The sequence below is a fragment of the Canis lupus genome, chromosome 27 (assembly GCF_011100685.1).
Source record: "Canis lupus familiaris isolate Mischka breed German Shepherd chromosome 27, alternate assembly UU_Cfam_GSD_1.0, whole genome shotgun sequence".
Lineage (NCBI taxonomy): Eukaryota > Metazoa > Chordata > Mammalia > Carnivora > Canidae > Canis > Canis lupus.
Window position 1 is genome coordinate 19,714,131 of NC_049248.1, and position 17,780 is coordinate 19,731,910.

A 17,780-nucleotide genomic window follows, 5' to 3' on the forward strand; every position below is an offset into this window, starting at 1 on the left:
TTTAGAGGTTGAGAAATTCAAAATCAAAGATTTTGGCAGATTAGGCTACTGGTGATGGCTTGTTTCCTGATTCATAGATGTCTATTTTCTCATTGTGTCTTCATATGATGGAAAAAGGGCATGAGAACTCTCTGGGGTATATTTTACAAGGAACTAATCCTATTCATAGGAGCTCTGTCCTCTTGACATAATAACTTCCCAAAGGCTGCATTTCTTAATACCATCTCTTTGGTGGTTAGGTTTTCAACATGAATTTTGAAGGCACAGAAACATTAGCTTATTACATACCCTTTCATTTTTAGCCTTTTGGTATCCTAGAACCAAATTGAATCCTTTATAGACAGCATATAGTTGAATCTTATTTTCTTAATCAATTCAGGCAATTTAATCAAGTTATGTTTAAATTAATTATGGGTAGGAAAGAACAATTACCATGTTGTCAATTGTTTCTGTCTTAAAATTTTTTGTTCTCTTTCCCTCCTTGAATTTTTTGTGTTTGTTTATTTATTTATTTATTTATTTATTTATTTATTTATTTATTTATTTATTGTAATGATGTGTTTTGATTCTGTATTCATTTCCCTTTATGTGTACTTTATAGACATGTTTTTGTGGGTACCATTGCAATACATAAAACAAGTTATAGTTATAACCATCTGTTTTAAACTAAGAACAACTAAACTTCAATTGCATGTGAAAACTACTCTTTTATATATTTGCCCCTATCCTACTTCTTTGTTGTTAATGACACAAATTACTCCTTTTCAATTGCATTAACATAGATTTATAATTACTTTTTACTCTTTTAAAAGTCTGTTAAGTTTATAAGTGATTTACTCATCTACATTGCAATAATACAGGATTTTATACTTCCTTTACTAGGGAATTTTATATTTCGGTATGGTTTTGTGCTGCTATTCATCATCCATTCACTTCAATTTCTAGAACTTTCAGTATTTCTTGGAGGAAAAAATCTAGTGGTTGTGAATTCCCTCAGTTTTGACTTACTGGGAAAATCTTGATTTCTCCTTGTTCTTTAAGGACAGTTTTGACAAATATAATATTCTTGTTGACAGTCTTTTTCTTTTAGTACTTTGAATATTTTATTCTATTCCTTTCTAGAATAAGGTTTTTTTGCTGAAAAATGTGATGATAATCTAATGAGAATTCTCTTGTATGTGATGAGTTGCCTTTCTTTTACTGCTTTCAAGATTTTCTTTTTGGCTGTGACTTTTGACAATTTGATTATGATGTGTCATGATGTAAGTCTCATTACGTTTGTCCTAGATGAGCTTCTTTGAATTTATCAAATTTACATGTACATTTCTTTACTTAGATTTGGAAAATTTGAGGCTATAGTTGTTAAATAATTTTTCTGCCCCTTTCTCTTTCTTCTTCTGGTATTTTCATAATGCAAATACTATTCTGCTTGATGGTGGTGTCCCACAGGTCCTTTACATTTTTCATTTTTATTCATTCTTTTTTTTTTTTTCCCCTTGGCCCACTCTGAGTTTGTTGATTCTTTTTCTGTCTGGTCAAGTTTAATTTAGAGTTAGTCTAGTGAAGTTTTCAATCCAAGTAATGTCTTCTTCAGTTCCAGAATTTCTGTTTGGTTCTTCTTCCTAATTTCTATTTCTTCATTAATAATCTCACTTATTTCTTCAAATATGCTGCGGTTTCCTCTTCTTTTATATGTCGTATCTTTTTTGTTGTTGGAATTTTGGCATTTGAAGAATCAGCCAATTATTTCAGACTTTGTGTTTTTGTACAGGGATGTGTTTTACTAGTTAAGCTACAGATTCTTTAGACCTCTCAAGTTTTTTTCTGGGTATGTGTCCTCCTTGGGCTATTTGAAGAAGTTTGCTGTCTGTCTACTTAGGAGTTCTTCCTGGGGTCTGAAATATTGCACCCTCCCTGGTTTAGTAAATTGCAATACTGGTACTCCACCTAGTGTCTATCCGTGGTACTACAGATTCTGGTTCAGGGTTTATTGTCTTAAATCTGAGATCCTCAACTCTGGCCATCCACTCTTGTCAGTACTTGAATACAAGCTGGTCCCTCATGCTGCCTCTAAGTCATAACATTGGATATAAGTCCCATTCCTTTCTCTCCCCTGGATACTTGAAGGGAAGAAAAGATGGGAGGTGAGGGTTTTGTCCCAATTGCATTAATGATGCTTTGTTGAGGGAAGACTCTGGCAAGAAAATTGAGTGTCACAGATTTTCCTATTGGGACTTGTATGGTTGGCTTTACACTGTATAGGATGCATAAATGTTCACAATGTTAATTCTGCCAATCCATGAGCATGGAATATTTTTCCATCTCTTTGTGTCTTTCTCAATTTCTTTCAGAAGTGTTCTATAGTTTTTAGGATATAGATCCTTTACCTCTTTGGTTAGGTTTATTCCTAGGTATCTTATGCTTTTGGGTGCAATTGTAAATGGGATTGACTCCTTAATTTCTCTTTCTTCAGTCTCATTGTTAGTGTATAGAAATGCCACTGATTTCTGGGTATTGATTTTGTATCCTGCCATGCTACCAAATTGCTGTATGAGTTCTAGCAATCTTGGGGTGGAGGCTGTTGGGTTTTCTATGTAGAGTATCACGTCATCAGCGAAGAGGGAGAGTTTGACTTCTTTGCCAATTTGAATGCCTTTAATGTCTTTTTGTTGCCTGATTGCTGAGGAATATAAATAATAGTGAAAGGGAATAGAAGGGAAGGGAGAGGAAATGGGTAGGAAATATCAGAAAGGGAGACAGAACATAAAGACTCCTAACTCTGGGAAATGAACTAGGGGTGGTGGAAGGGGAGGAGGGTGGGGGGTGGGGGTGAATGAGTGACGGGCACTGAGGGGAGCACTTGACGGGATGAGCATTGGGTGTTATTCTGTATGTTGGTAAATTGAACACCAATAAAAAATAAATTTATTATAAAAAAAAGGATACAGAAATGTTTAAATGGTTTTTGGATTTCATTCTTCCCTGATGTAAGTTATAGTCAAGTGAGGGCAATATATATTACACAAATAAGTAAATAAAAATATTGTGAGGGGAAAGTGGTATAATTTTAAGTAGGTTGGTTAAGGAAAGCCTCACTGTGAACGTTATATTGAGCAAATCCCTCAAAGATGTCAAAGAGTAAATGATAGGGATATAACCATGGGGAAGAGTTTTCCTTGCAGGAAGCAAAGCAAGAACAAAGACCCTGAGTCAGAAAAATAAACCTGGAATACTCAAGGTAAGACAAGAAGGCTCGTGTGGACGGAGAGGAATGAGCAAGTACTGGAGTAACAGAAATGAGATCAGAAGGATAAAATGGAATATTTGTGGGGAAGGGATAATTGAGGGAGAACAGACCATTTAGAGCCTTTTAGGTCATTGGAAAGATTCGATATTACTAAGAGTGAGGTGGGAAAACATGGAGGGGTGGCATAATCTAATTTTATTTTGAAAGAATTTTTGTAGTTACTGTACTGAGAACAGGCTGAAAGGGGGATGAGAGCAGAAAGAGAAAGATCTGGTAGGAGGCTAATGTGGTGATCCAGGCTAAATGATGGTGGCTACCACTGGTGGTGTAGGAAGTAATAAGAAAAACCCATCTGAATCAGCTTGAATTGCTATAAGAAAATACTAGAGTCATGTATTTTAAGTCACGTAGTGACTTAGAAAACAGAAATTTATTTCTCATGGTTCTGGGGCCTGGAAGTTTTGAAATCTGGGTATCAGCATGGTTGAGTTCTGCTTAGAATGCTCTTCCTCATTTTCAGATGGCTATCTTCTTGTATCCTCACAAAGCAGTGGGAGAAAAGTAAGCTCCTCTAGGACACTAATCTTATCATGAGAGTTTTATGACCTAAGTCCCAAAGCACCCATCTCCAAATATTAGGGATTAGGGTTTCAACATATGAATTTGGTGGGAACACAAACATACAGTCCATAGTAGAAGAATATTTTAATGCTGGATATAAAAGGAATTTACTTATGGGTATAAATGTGGACCATAAGAAGGATGAATCAACACATTCTGTTAAAGCGAATTTGAAAATAAAACATTTGTAACCACTAGAATTAAAGTATTTTATTAGGATGTTGAATATACTGCTTTGTTGTTTTCATTTTAATTTGGATTTCTCTGATAATAGTGAGGTTTTATAAATTAAAAAAAAAAGCCATTTTCCAGCTGATGTCCTGGAAATGCCATCTTTGAGAATGTGTAGCCACTCCCCTCACAGTTAGTTACTTTTCATGGGGGAATAAAGAATAGCTTAGATCGTGGCCATCTCAGGTCATTATCTAGCTTCTTAAAAATGAGTTAATAATATTAAATGAAAAATAAGAACTTTGACTGTTCTGCTCTAATTATCTGATGTTGTAACCAAGTTAGAAAATTATGTTTTATCTGTATAATGATAATAACATTAAAAAGACTAGGAAGGATCAATTGGTATAGTGGAAGATGGGTATGATTTCTATGATAAAAATAATGTTCTTAAGTAAATAAGATAAGTTATTTTTAATTCAATACATATAAGGCCTATAGTCTTTTTGTTAATAATTTTCTCCTTTCTTTCTGCTTTTTCCTAGATGTTCTTAGTAGCCCTGTCATTCAGCTTTATGTGTAAGGCACTAGGTGGAGTTGTTATGAAAAGTTCCATCACTCAAATTGAAAGGAGATTTGACATATCATCTTCTATTTCTGGCTTAATTGATGGAGGCTTTGAAATTGGTAATTTTTATTTCTATTTTTATTATTACTTAGTAATAAGATTTGCAGAAGTAAAAACTGCTCATACCAGCCCTACACCACTAATTCTCAGTCAGGAGTAAATTTGCCCTCCAGGGACAATTTGATGATAATGGATGTTATTTTTGGTTATTATAACTGATGGGAAGGAGATTGTTATAGGCATCTTGTTGTAGGGGCCAAAGGTGCCACTACACATCCTACAATGCACAGGACAAAACCCATGACAAAGAATTCTTCAGCCCAGAATGTCAATAAGCAGACATTGAGAAACTTTAATCTATACAAACTCATTGCTTACAAACTAATATTTTGCAGGGCTTTACCTTCCCTCTTTCAAGATGCCCTTGTATAATAAATAAATAGATAAATACATACATACATAAATAAATAAATGTTGGAGAGAGGATTATGATTCTGATGATTTGAGGGAAGAGGAAGAGCTTTGAAGCAACTTCTGTTAGGTTTGTGCTGTTTGCATATAAAATTTTGAAATGAAAAATATTTTTGTTTTTAGAACATTGAATATATTGCTTTGTTGTCTTTAATTTGGATTTCTCTAATAACAGTAAGGTTTTATATAATATTGGATTATAATTATAATGGGTTATAATTATGAATCAGTAGCTCATTACCTTCTCCCTTATAGCCTTTAAAAACTTTTAAACAATATTCAAATTTATCAAACAAAAGTTTTAAAGTATTATAAAATGTTTAACTTTCAACAGCTTCACAGTTTCTGTTATTCCTGAATTTTGCAAAGAACTGAATCTGTTAACACCCACTGAATTAATTCCACTCTGGATTTTCAGGCATCAATGTCTTCCTGAAAATATTTCTTTGTTTCTTTTAACATTTCCTGTGTTTCTTCTTGAGAATGGCTAATGAAAACATGACCAATTTGGTCAGGTATCAATAAGCAGTTCTTATGTGCAGGCATGATGTCTTCACAAGCATCTTCTAAATTTTGGAGTTGTTTCATTTTCACTTCTTTTTTCCTTCAGCTCTACTTGTATTCAGTGCAAATTTGTTTTTCTTTTGTTGATCTTCAAAAATAATATTAACATTTTCTCAGTCTCCTTCATGGTGGCTGTCATCTTGGGCCCTTTTTAGACTTTTTAATGATTTGAAGGGACTCAAAATTATGTCTGTTGTATTAATTACAAATATTTTCTATAAGTTTGCTGTTTATTTTTAACTTATCTTAAAATATATTAGCTGTTGAATATTTTTAAAAATAATTGTATAAAGGAAGACCCATGTATCTTCTTACTATGAATTCGGCATTTTCATGATTAAGAGGCCATTTCACCCTTCATATCTTTTACCCTTCTGTTTCTGGGATTTAATGAAACCGTCTAAAATTTTAGTTTTGGACTGTTAATTAGCTTTAAATTCTAATTCAGTGTGTGTTTCTTCTTATTGATGAATAGATTCTTAATATTTTTGTTAAAATTTGTAGCTGTTTGACAGCCATTATGTGTGCATGGTTTTAAGTTTTACTGGTTTCTTTGCTTACCACTGTTAATTGAATCCTATGACTTCAAATCTCATCTTTAGTTTTTGTGGAGTATATATTCAAGTAGTTATTTTTTCCTGGAAATAATTGAAATAACATATTCCAAGCCATTGTTTGTTGGAAAATGCATTACTCTACCATTATATTCAAGCAACAATTTGATTATAGAATTAAAATTTCAAAATCTTTTTTCCTCAAAACATTTAAAACATGTATCTGTTTTATAATATTCAGTGTTACATATAAGAAATCATTATCAATGTCATTGTCATGCACCAATAAGTATCTCCTCTTTATCCTTGAATTTCAGAAATTTTACCAACATATTTCTGAACTGTTTCTTTTACATTACTTAATGCTGGAGAAGTATAGAAGTTTGTATCTGAAAGCTTAAGTCTTCTTTTAAATGAAGGAGTTTCTTTTTTTTTTTTTTTTAAGATTTTATTTACTTATTCATGAGAGATACAGAGAGAGGCAGAGAGGTAGGCAAAGGGAGAAGCAGGCTCCCTGCAGGGAGCCAATGTAGGACAGAATCCTGGAACTCTGGGCCTGGAACTCTAGGGATCACCACGCCCTGAGCCAAAGGCAGATACTCAACCACTGAGCCACCCAGGCGTTCCTTTATTTTCTACTTTTAAGTTTGTTTCTTCTCTTCTATTTTCTTATTTATTTCTTCTGAAACATATACTAGAAGAATGTTAAATTTCCTCACAATTTTGTTCCTTTAACTTTTTCTAAAATTTTCCTTTTTTTTTTTTTTTTTTTTTTTTGCTTTATGTTCCATCAGTCTTCTCTGATACCATCTTCCATCTTACCAGGTCCCAATATGTACATTTTTTAATACTATTTTTAATTTACAAAAATTCTTTACTGTTCTCTTATTATTTTTAGTCTACCAGTTCTTTTTTTTTTTTAAGATTTTATTTATTTATTCATGAGAGACACAGAAAGAGAAAGAGGGAGAGACGCAGGCAGAGGGAGAAGCAGGCTCCATGCAGGGAGCCCGATGTGGGACTCGATCCCAGGTCTCCAGGATCAGGCCCTGGGCTGAAGGCAGCGCCAAACGGCTGAGCCACCCAGGTTGCCCTAGTTATTTTATGGATGCAACCTACCCTTTACCTCTAAAGAGACTAACTAGATTTTTTCAGTTTCTCCTCGTTTTAGTTTCTTTATTTAAGGGTTTCTCCATGAGTAACTTTATCTGCCAGTTCATTTTGGTGCTGTTATTTCATGCTTTTTTCCTCCCATCAAATGTTCACTAATTCTTGGTTGTTATTTGTTATTATACATGTAGCTCCAAATGGATCTGGTTGGTCATGACTTCCTACACTTGGAATGCTCTTCATCTCCTTTTTATTCTAGATAACTAATACTCTACATTAAATCTCAAGTGACCTCTACTCCAGAAAACTTTATTTCAGCCCCTACTTAATTTAAGCTCTTCCTTTCTGTGGTCTAATATCACCCCTGTTCATCTACTTATTTTTATCATTGGTATATAATTTCCTGGAGGACAAATACTATGGTTTATTCTCTTCTTTATATTTCCAGCTCCTAGTACTATGGCAGGTACTTAATAGAAACTTAAGGAATGGTAAGAGTAAGTTAATAAATGTTCAAATGAGCACCTTTCTCTCAGGTCAGGAAGATTTCTGCATTTTTTCCAGTCAAAAACAATTCAGTCAGTGCCATATTTTTCAATAAAATTTTGCTTCACTAATATTGCCAAGTTATTCAAGTGTTTTATTTCCTATCTAAAAATTCATTCTTTTTCTTAACACCATACAACTATACAATGAGTTGTTTAATGTAAGTGAGTTTCATCTTCTCAATTAAATTACATGATCTGTAGGGAAAGGCATGTTTTATGCTCTATTTGTATTTATTCTGAGGCTTTCCATTCTATTGGACACAAAATCGGACTGGCAATATTTGCTATAATAAATCATAAAAATTAATTTTATTCTCTTTGTAGGGAATTTGCTTGTAATTGTATTCGTGAGTTACTTTGGATCCAAACTACACAGACCAAAGATAATTGGAATCGGTTGCTTCATTATGGGAACTGGAAGTATTTTGACTGCTTTACCACATTTCTTTATGGGATAGTAAGTGTTAAACAGCTCTATGTCATTAATAATCATTTCATTGTAAATTCATGGTAAGTTTTCATTATTTTTCTTTTAAATAAGCAATTACTTTTTGAGAAGAATACCCACTAAGCATGTGTAGAAATGAAGTATATTTTTTATGTTTTAAGTTACTTATTGCTTTATCAGCCATGGCTTTCACTGATTTTGAAATATGAATAGCACTAAATAAGGTATATAGTTTCATAGGAAATAAATGATCTTTTTATGACTTTCTGGTATAATATATACTTTGTGTCTTTGCCTACAAGATTTTGTTTATAGTCCATAAATGTTCATCACCTAACCCACTACCATTTCCATTGAGAGTTTTTTTTTTTTAAGATTTAATTTATTTATTCATGAGAAAGAGAGAGAAAGAGAGAGGAGAGAGAGAGAGACAGGCAGCGGGAGAAGCAGGCTCCATGCAGGGAGCGTACGAGGGACTCGGTCCGGGGTCTCCAGGATCATGCCCTCGGCGGAAGGCGGTGCTAAACCGCTGAGCCACCGGGGCTGCCCGAAAGTATTCTTGTTAAGGTCATGGTATAGTTCTGATTAGAGTCAGATACTAATGATGGAAAACCTAAAATAGCAGTGGCTTAAATAAAATAGAGGCTAATTTTCCACATAAAAAATTAGTGGAGACAGACCTGGCATGATAGGTTCCTGCTTCTCTTTATCATATTGTGCTGCCTTGCATAGCCTCAACCTCATACTCCAAATTGTGGCAATGTTGTCTCAGGCAACAAGATGAAAGAAGAGAAGAAGAACAAGAAGAAAAAGTGTGTGCTGGCTGAGCTTAAGAAATATTTTCAGAAGTATAATACTTCTAACTTCACATTGGCCAGAACTTTGTTACATCTCACATTCAGATACAAAGACATTGGCAAAACTAGACTTTATTCCAGACTGTCATCCTTTTAGCTAAAAATCCCATCTCTATTACAATGGAAGGAATGAAGAACGGATATTGAGAGACAATGAACAGTTTCTGCTAAAGATATTAATTACTTATTCATTGCCCAAACCAACAGTCATGTCTTTTGGTTACCATACTAATTCCCTTCCCCCCTTTTATTTGACCCTCATAAGTACTTTCTTCTTTCTGGTACTGCTTCTTCTTCTTTATCGTTGTATTACTGTTCCTTGATTTTTTCCCCTATATTGGTGGCTTCTTCTTCTTTTTTTTTTTTTTTTAGATTTTATTTATTTATTCATGAGAGACACAGAGAGAGAGGCAGAGAGAGGGAGAAGCAGGCTCCATGCAGGGAGCCTGAGGAGGGACTTGATCCCGGGTCTCCAGGATCAGGCCCTGGGCTAAAGGCGGCGCTAAACCGCTGAGCCACCGGGTTGCCCTATTTGTGGCTTCTTCATCATGCCTGCCCTTTTAGTATGCTGCCGACACCATAATGTCACTATCTGCTAAGCTCCCTCTTCAATCTTCTTCACTTTTCATTCTAGATTATTTGTATGAAGTGTGTGCATTAAATATAGCAGTAACATACATTGACTTTTTCTTACACTCAAGATCTATATAATCAGTCATCTCATAGCTATCGCCAGCCTACCATCTGGTAAGAATTTTGCATGCATATATTCAAAATTAAATTCACCACTGCGTTGAAACCAGTTCAGATTTTTCACATTCACTCTTTCAATGATGATTCATTTAGCCACAAAGGAATTCAAACCAAAGTCAAGGGGCTCATTCTAGATTCTTTCACTATTTCAACACACATGACAAGTGGTCACCAAATATTGCTTATTACTATCTTCTTGCTGTCAAGGTTGCTTCCTCCTTTCATCCCCATTGTTTCTAACCTAGTTGAAGCTTCCCACATCTCTGGCCTGGACTTTCTGCCTTCAGTCTCAACTCCATCCTAACTCATATTCTATACTAGGGAATTTATTTTAAAACACAAATATAATTATTTCACCCCTGCTTAAAACTCCCAATTTCCTATAGCAGGGTTTCTCAAGCTTTAGTTTCAAATCACAAGTGAATCAACAAATCAATTCAGATGATTGAAATCAACAATTTTTTAGAGGAGAGAACAGAATAAAATAGAAGAATATATAATGTGAGAACAAATACTTTTCTGTGCAACTTTTATTTTGATTGTACATATATTTATGAGTGTGTGTATACATATGTATATGTTCTGGTAGTGTTGCAAAATTTATTTCTTACTGTTGGTCATAGTTGAAAATGTCCAGTGCCCCTTGCCTATGGATTAATATCTAAACTCATTTACATGTATCTTCACTGTCTTTCTAGCTTCATCTTACACTGCTCTCCAGGTTGGAGGACCACACTCTAGGCTTGTAGCTTTCCAAATGTGCCATAATATGTTATATCTTTACATATGGCATTTCTATAGCCTTGAATAATTTTCCTTCTTTGTCTACCTGTTAAGCCCCTATTCATTTTTTTTGCTCCTATCCATTTTTAAGATTTATCTCACATGTCATCCTCATTGTCAACTCTTTAATCTACCACCTCTCCCACCTCCAAGGAAAACTGATCATCCCCTTTTCTTTGTGACAACTCAGGACCTGTTATATATATATATATATATATATATTATATTCAGCACCTTGTCACATGGTTTATTATAGATCTTTATGTTATAAAATATAAAATACTTTAAGCATAAAAGCTGTATGTTTTACTTCTTGTTCTCTGGAGCTGAGCATAATGCCTGGCCTGCAATAGGCTGCCCTTGGAGCTCACAGGGTACCTTCCGATCAGTATTTGTTGCTATTCTGGCTCCATCTCTGTTGTTATTAAGTTCTTCCTCATCAAACTGAAATGGACTAGAATTTTCTAAAACTAAGTTTTGTAGAGCCAGACATTTCAGTGTATGTAGTGGGGAGGAGGATATGAGTATCTATGAAAGAAAGCCAGAGAGGTTATTGATAAAAAAATGTGGATGAATTCATGTGTATTGTAGATTGACTTGAAAAGTGCGATTCTAAGATTTATTAAGATTTACCAGAAAGTTCATCAGGAAGTTTAGATTGTGACCACCTTTGAAGATAATTCAAATGGATAGATAGACTCAGCAGAGTTTTTTTTTTCTTAAGATTTTATTTATTTATTCATGAGAAACACAGAGAGGTAGAGACATAGGCAGAGGGAGAAGCAAACTTCTTGTGGGGAGCGATGAGGGACTCGATCCCAGGACCCCAGGATCATGACCTGAGCCAAAGGCAGATGCTCAACACTGAGCCACCCAGGTGGCCCAGGTTCCTTTTTTTTAAAACAAAACATGAAACCAAGATATTACATATCTTGAGCATAATATATACACTCCTAGAATGATAATCCCACCTTTCCTGGGAAGTGCTGAATAAATATTTCTTAGTGGGCACTCCCATTTCATTTTTACCATCACTTTCCCTGAAATTCAGGCTGTGAAATTGACAAAAAGGATTCTGATAATTTAGAGAAAAAAATCATGCAATTAAAGTGAAAAAAATTCCTCTGCATTTCTGGGAAAATGAAACTATTCAGTAGATAAGCTAAATTTTAAATCTAGTGATATTGTTACAGTTACAGGTATTCTAAAGAAACTCATATTAATCCATCAGAAAATTTAACATCAAGCTTCCCAACCTGTTTACTTGGTCAAAATTTGTTACTCAATAGAACATCACCTGAGATAGTAGAAAAAGGTAAGAATTGATAGTGTCACTAATAAATATTCTAAAACTGAATTAATTATATCTGTAAAAAAATTATGATATTACCAAAAGCGATTAAAAAACAGGAAAATCATTTGCATCTTGTGTATATAAGACAAAACAGTGTTAATATATATAAAGAGCTTTTAGGAAGTAATAAGAAAAGAAAATATTTCAGCAGGAAATTGGTAGAGAATATATGCATTTAAATTAGGGAAGTGGTATAAATATGTAAAAAATATAATTGCATGAAAAACACTAATTATTACACCAAGTAAATATTTTTTTACCTATTAAGACTCAAATCAGGAATTACAAGTTTTTTAAATGTTAAATATTTCTACCTATTAGAAAAATATTAAAAATGAAAAGATTTTCTGCTTATTTTATCAAAAATAAAAAGAAATAATGTAGAAGCATTTTATCCATTCCTTGGAGTATATAAGTTTCTCTTTTTGAAGGTTAATTTTCAGTATAGTAAAGAACAAAATATGCATGTATGCTTAAATCAGCAATTCTACTTTTACTGATTTGTCTTAGGAAAATAACCAGGAATGCGCACAAGGACTTATTTTACAATTATAGCCAAGGCATTCCTTTTTATTTATTTTTTATTTATTTTTTATTTTTTGGCATTCCTTTTTAAAAGAATGGAAACTTAGAAATATCTCATGAGTTGATTATATAAATTACAAAACCTTTATTCAGCACAACAAGATGCAGTCATTAAAATTCTGCTATAAAAGAAAACTTAAACACTGGGGAAATTGACATAATATGATGTCAAGTGTAAAAGTAGGTCATAATATGAGCTGGCCATTTAAGTATATAATGTACATAAAGATTATGCATATTTTGATGTTACCTAAAAATGTGGAAGATAAAATAAACATGAGGAGCAACTCTGTGTTTGGTGGGGTTATAGATAATTTAATTTTTGCTTATTTTTGCTTTCCTATATTTTCAAATTTTGTAACATGAATATGAATCATTCTTACAATTAGAAAAAAACAGAAATCTTAAATGAAATTATTAAGGAGTTAAAGTAGTTGAGTTGCTAATAGGAATGCTAAAATTAATATTTTAAATAACACATTATCCTGTCTATGTAGGTTGTGAAAAGGAATCTGGGTCATATATATGGTTATATGTTCTGCTGGGTAATATGCTCCGTGGAATTGGGGAAACCCCCATAGTACCTTTGGGGATTTCTTACATTGACGATTTTGCTGAAGAAGGACATTCTTCTTTTTATTTAGGTAATGTACAGAAAATATTAGATTTTATGACTACTTTCCCTGGGTCTGCCCTTGAAATAATAGTGCTGTTAACTTCATTCTTTTATTTATTAAACAAATATTTTTAGACATGTATAATGTTACTTTAAAAAACATATTGAAAAAGAACCATGTATTCTTAACATCTGATAAAATTGTTTTATAATATCTTTAGGTACTTTGCATGCAATATCAATGATTGGTCCAATCATTGGCTTTATACAGGGATCTGTGTTTGCGAAAATGTACGTGGATATTGGCTATGTAGATCTCAGTAAGTATAATTAGAACAAGGTAACATAGTAATGTTTTTCAAGTACAGGACATCATTGTTCCAAATATTGAATGAACTCACTTTTTCAGTAGTCCTTTGCCCACTATTTGTGTGTTGAAGTGTGAACAAAATTTTAAAAAATAGCATCTCAGAATTGATGTAATATAATTTACTTCTTCATCTATGAAGGACAGCAATCATTATTATTATTATTGCTCAGAATATATTGCATTTCAAAATGATTTTTTGACTGGCTGCTTCTAATTCTTTATTCCAGGCGATATCAGAATAACTCCTAAGGACTCCCGTTGGGTTGGTGCTTGGTGGCTTGGTTTCCTTGTGGCTGGAATATTATCTATTATGTCTTCCATACCATTCTTTTTCCTGCCCAGAGATCTGAATAAACCACAACAAGAAAAGAAAAACTTAACATCTTTGCATTTGCTCAAAACAAATGAGGAAAGGAGTCAAATGACTAATGTGACGAACCATGGACAAAGTCTTAGTGGAAATATCACTGGTAAGTATTTCACATTTATAGTTGATTTGGAATGTTAATTTCAGTAAAAGTAGATTAAACTATTTCTTACTTGCCATTGAATAGAAAACTTAGTTCTGACCATATTGATGGAAACCATTAGAGATCTAGAGAGAGAGATGTTTCAAAGTCCATGTCATCCCTATCTAATAATATCTGGTTCTGTCTTGCTAGACTCTGATACTATACTAATATTTTTTCTAAGAAATTCCTTCCACCTTTAACTTTCATTACAGTTGGTCAACCTTCTGATTATAGACCCAGATCACAAAATTCTTGCCATGAACAGAAGTTATGAATTTTTTACACATCTGTTTGTAGGCACAAGTTGTACTGTTGTCAATGTCACCTAAGACAACATTATTATTCTCTTCCTATCCTTGCACCGTAAGAAAAATGATTTATAATACTGCCAGATTTACTGATACAGTATTTTATAGTAGAAAAGCTGTCTACCAGGAAACAGATCTGAGTCCTGGTACTAAATTTAACTTCATAATTTTTTAAAATTTAGTCTTCTCATTTCTGTGAACTTTGGATTACACTCTCTTTATTTTCTTGCATTATACTCTCTTTAAAGTAACTTTTAACTTAATGGTTGTCTTATTAATATAACAATTAATTTTAAGTGCTAACTAATAAGAGATATTGCATGTCTATTCACTTTGGTTTCTGGAGCACCTAGCATATTGCCTGGGACCCAGTTGAAAACCAAGTATTTGTTGAATTAATGAATAATTGAATTAATAATATATGCAGTTGTATGGTAGAGTGCTAAGAATAACCAAATATAAAGTGAACTGAGCAAGGTGCAAAACAGCATGTACATATGGTTTCATTCTGGGGTAAAATAAACTGAGTGGATATTAATGTACATATGGAGAAATGAGGGAAAATATTTAAAAATGCTGTTGACAGTAGGAATGCAGGGTACTCTTTCTGTTACACGTTTAGGCAATTTTCAATCTTATTTAACTTTTATTGCATTTATAAAATTAAGATATTAACATATATTTAAACTGAATTATATCATATTTTTATATTTTTATAGGTTTTTTCCAGTCTTTGAAAAGCATCCTTACCAATCCCCTATATGTTATATTACAGTTTTTGACATTACTGTTAGCCAGCAGCCATATTGGTGCTATTACTTACGTCTTCAAATATGTAGAGCAACAGTATGGTCAGTCAGCATCTGAGGCTAACATTTGGCTTGGTAAGACATGTTATTTAAATTTGCTTGATAAGCTATCTACTGTCCAGTAATTGAGTTTCAAACAACATTTTGCTGTGAAGGCAATTTTATATTTTAGTAAATATAATTTCCAATTATTCTTTTGTAAATCTTCTCAAATTTCAGTCTCATGATATCATCATTGGTCTGCATTTGAAGTTGCATCTCATGTTATTTTTGAGAAGATGAAATCCTAAAAGAAAAGTTGCATGTAAATGGAACATTAGGATGTAGTATCTGCATAATTGGAATTTATAATGTTGAGATCTTGAGACAAATCCTTTTGTAATGTAATCATTATAATTTCGTTAATTCATGAGCTTCGAATCAGGACTCAGCTACTTACAAAAAGTAGAACAAAAGAAAAATCAACTAAACACATCTTTTACGTCTACCTCATTCAAACAAATATCATATTTTAGGTGTAAAGGATTTTAGATAGTAGGATACAAGTCTTCTAAGCAGGGAGATGATATTTTGTTGCTATTTTCCAGAGAAAGAAAGTCCCTCATAGAAACCATGGATTGAGGCATTCAAATATTCTCAGTCACTGACTTTTGCTGTTGGGGAACCCTAATACTTAGCATTGGCATCAAGAAATTATTTTTGTTTCTCCCATGTCATACACTGTTCTCCTACCTCCACCCACGGCTGTCAGCTTTCTACTTAAGTAATAAAATGAGATTAATTTGGTTGGTGCACTCTGTGTTTCATTGATAAAGATACTTCAGAATAACCATATTTATATAATCACAATTTTTTCTTTTCTTTTATTTCTAGGAACCATAACCTTACCAACTGTTGCAACTGGAATATTTGTAGGAGGATATGTCACTAAAAAATTCAAACTTACCTTGCTTGGAATTGCCAAATTATCATTTTGTACCAGTCTATTGTCCTTCTTATTTCAACTATTAACTTTTGCACTAATTTGTGAAAGCAAACCAGTTGCTGGCCTAACCTTAACTTATGATGGGTTTGTATATATCAATATATTAATTGCATAACATATAAACTATCCAATGTAAAAGACTATTAGGAAAACAGGGCAGATAGCAATCTTAACTAAACTATCTTTTGAGAGAAATGTCAATTTACAAATTCTTAAAATGGCCACTTCCTAAGATCTCAAAAAAGTTCTCCTTTTATTCCTAAAAGAAAATCTACACAAGTTGTAATAATAATAGTTATCCTTTATTGGGTACCTACAAAGACTGGCAAGTACTTATGCCCCTATTTTATAGATAGTTAAAGTAGGTCTTAGAGAGATACACAGATTACCTGACTAGCAATGTTAAGATTCTGGCTTAATTTAGGGGGTTTAGACTCCAAAACTTCTAGTCTTAACTACTACAATTTTGGATGCATCATAATAGGAATATAAGTAACATTTCCCACAAGTGACTGTACAGTTCTTATCTACAGTTAATTTTAATGGTTAACAACTATATTTATAAGAAAATATTTCCTTACATTGTATTGAATTTTCCTTTTCTGCAAGCTAATACTATTTCTTTGGTATTATCATTATTAGCAGTAGAATTAATAAATATCCTACATATAATTATATGTTAGACCATAGAAAATGTTTACTTTGTATTATAAAGTATTGTGAAGTATTCCTACAAATATTCCTGATACAGATTTCTTATCATCTCTTGAATACAGTCAATAATAAAGGTTAGGAAGATTCACATTCAGACAAGGAAAGATCCTTGGATTACAATGAGTAACGATGATACCTAGTGCTGCTTATTGTTGACTCTGAGTTTTGCACTCTGGATCTTATGAGAAGTCAATTTGAAATTACCAAATTTCCCCCACATTTCTTTACCTAAACCTCATCCTATTATTAGAGACCTGTCAACTTTGTCTTGAATTATCTCTCAGCTTCCTCCTAACCATAAATGTTGGTAATTATTCCTATCCACCATTATCCACTCCAGTAAATACAGAGTACTTAGAACATTGAACTTTTGAGGAAAAAGAACCTTAAGGATCATGGAGTCCAAACCTCTTCTATCCTCTTAATTTATTAGTTGAGAACCAGAGGAACTGTGACTTATTTGAAGTCACACAATGACTCCAGACTGATGCTTTACATCACAGGTGTTACTTTTCTGTACATCACAGCAGTAGTTCCAAGGGCTCCCAAGTTATCAGACATGCTTTAGCCTAAAGCCAATTCCCTAAAAACAAGTATAGCAACTGTCCCATCTATTCAAAAGAAATCAGCTAGAGTTGTATCAGATTCTTTCCATTCCATAAAGTTTTACTGAGTGCCTCCTTAAAGGTCAAAAAGATTTATAGGCTATATCACTAACTTCATGAAACTCGTAGTTTAATGATAGCAAATAACAGAACCGATGTATTCAGCA

The 17,780-nt window shown here is 33.1% G+C and overlaps 1 protein-coding gene and 1 pseudogene across 1 annotated transcript in view; one reads left to right on the plus strand and one right to left on the minus strand.

Moving 5' to 3' along the window:
- Positions 1-17,780, plus strand: part of SLCO1B3 (solute carrier organic anion transporter family member 1B3) — a 60,811-nt gene that overhangs the window by 24,848 nt on the left and 18,183 nt on the right. The window contains 8 exon segments of the mRNA NM_001166047.2: positions 4,585-4,726; positions 8,239-8,371; positions 11,949-12,070; positions 13,192-13,338; positions 13,532-13,630; positions 13,908-14,150; positions 15,220-15,384; positions 16,183-16,378. Of these exon segments, the coding sequence (NP_001159519.2) occupies positions 4,585-4,726; positions 8,239-8,371; positions 11,949-12,070; positions 13,192-13,338; positions 13,532-13,630; positions 13,908-14,150; positions 15,220-15,384; positions 16,183-16,378 (1,247 nt within the window).
- Positions 5,459-5,841, minus strand: LOC100688804 (annotated as a pseudogene).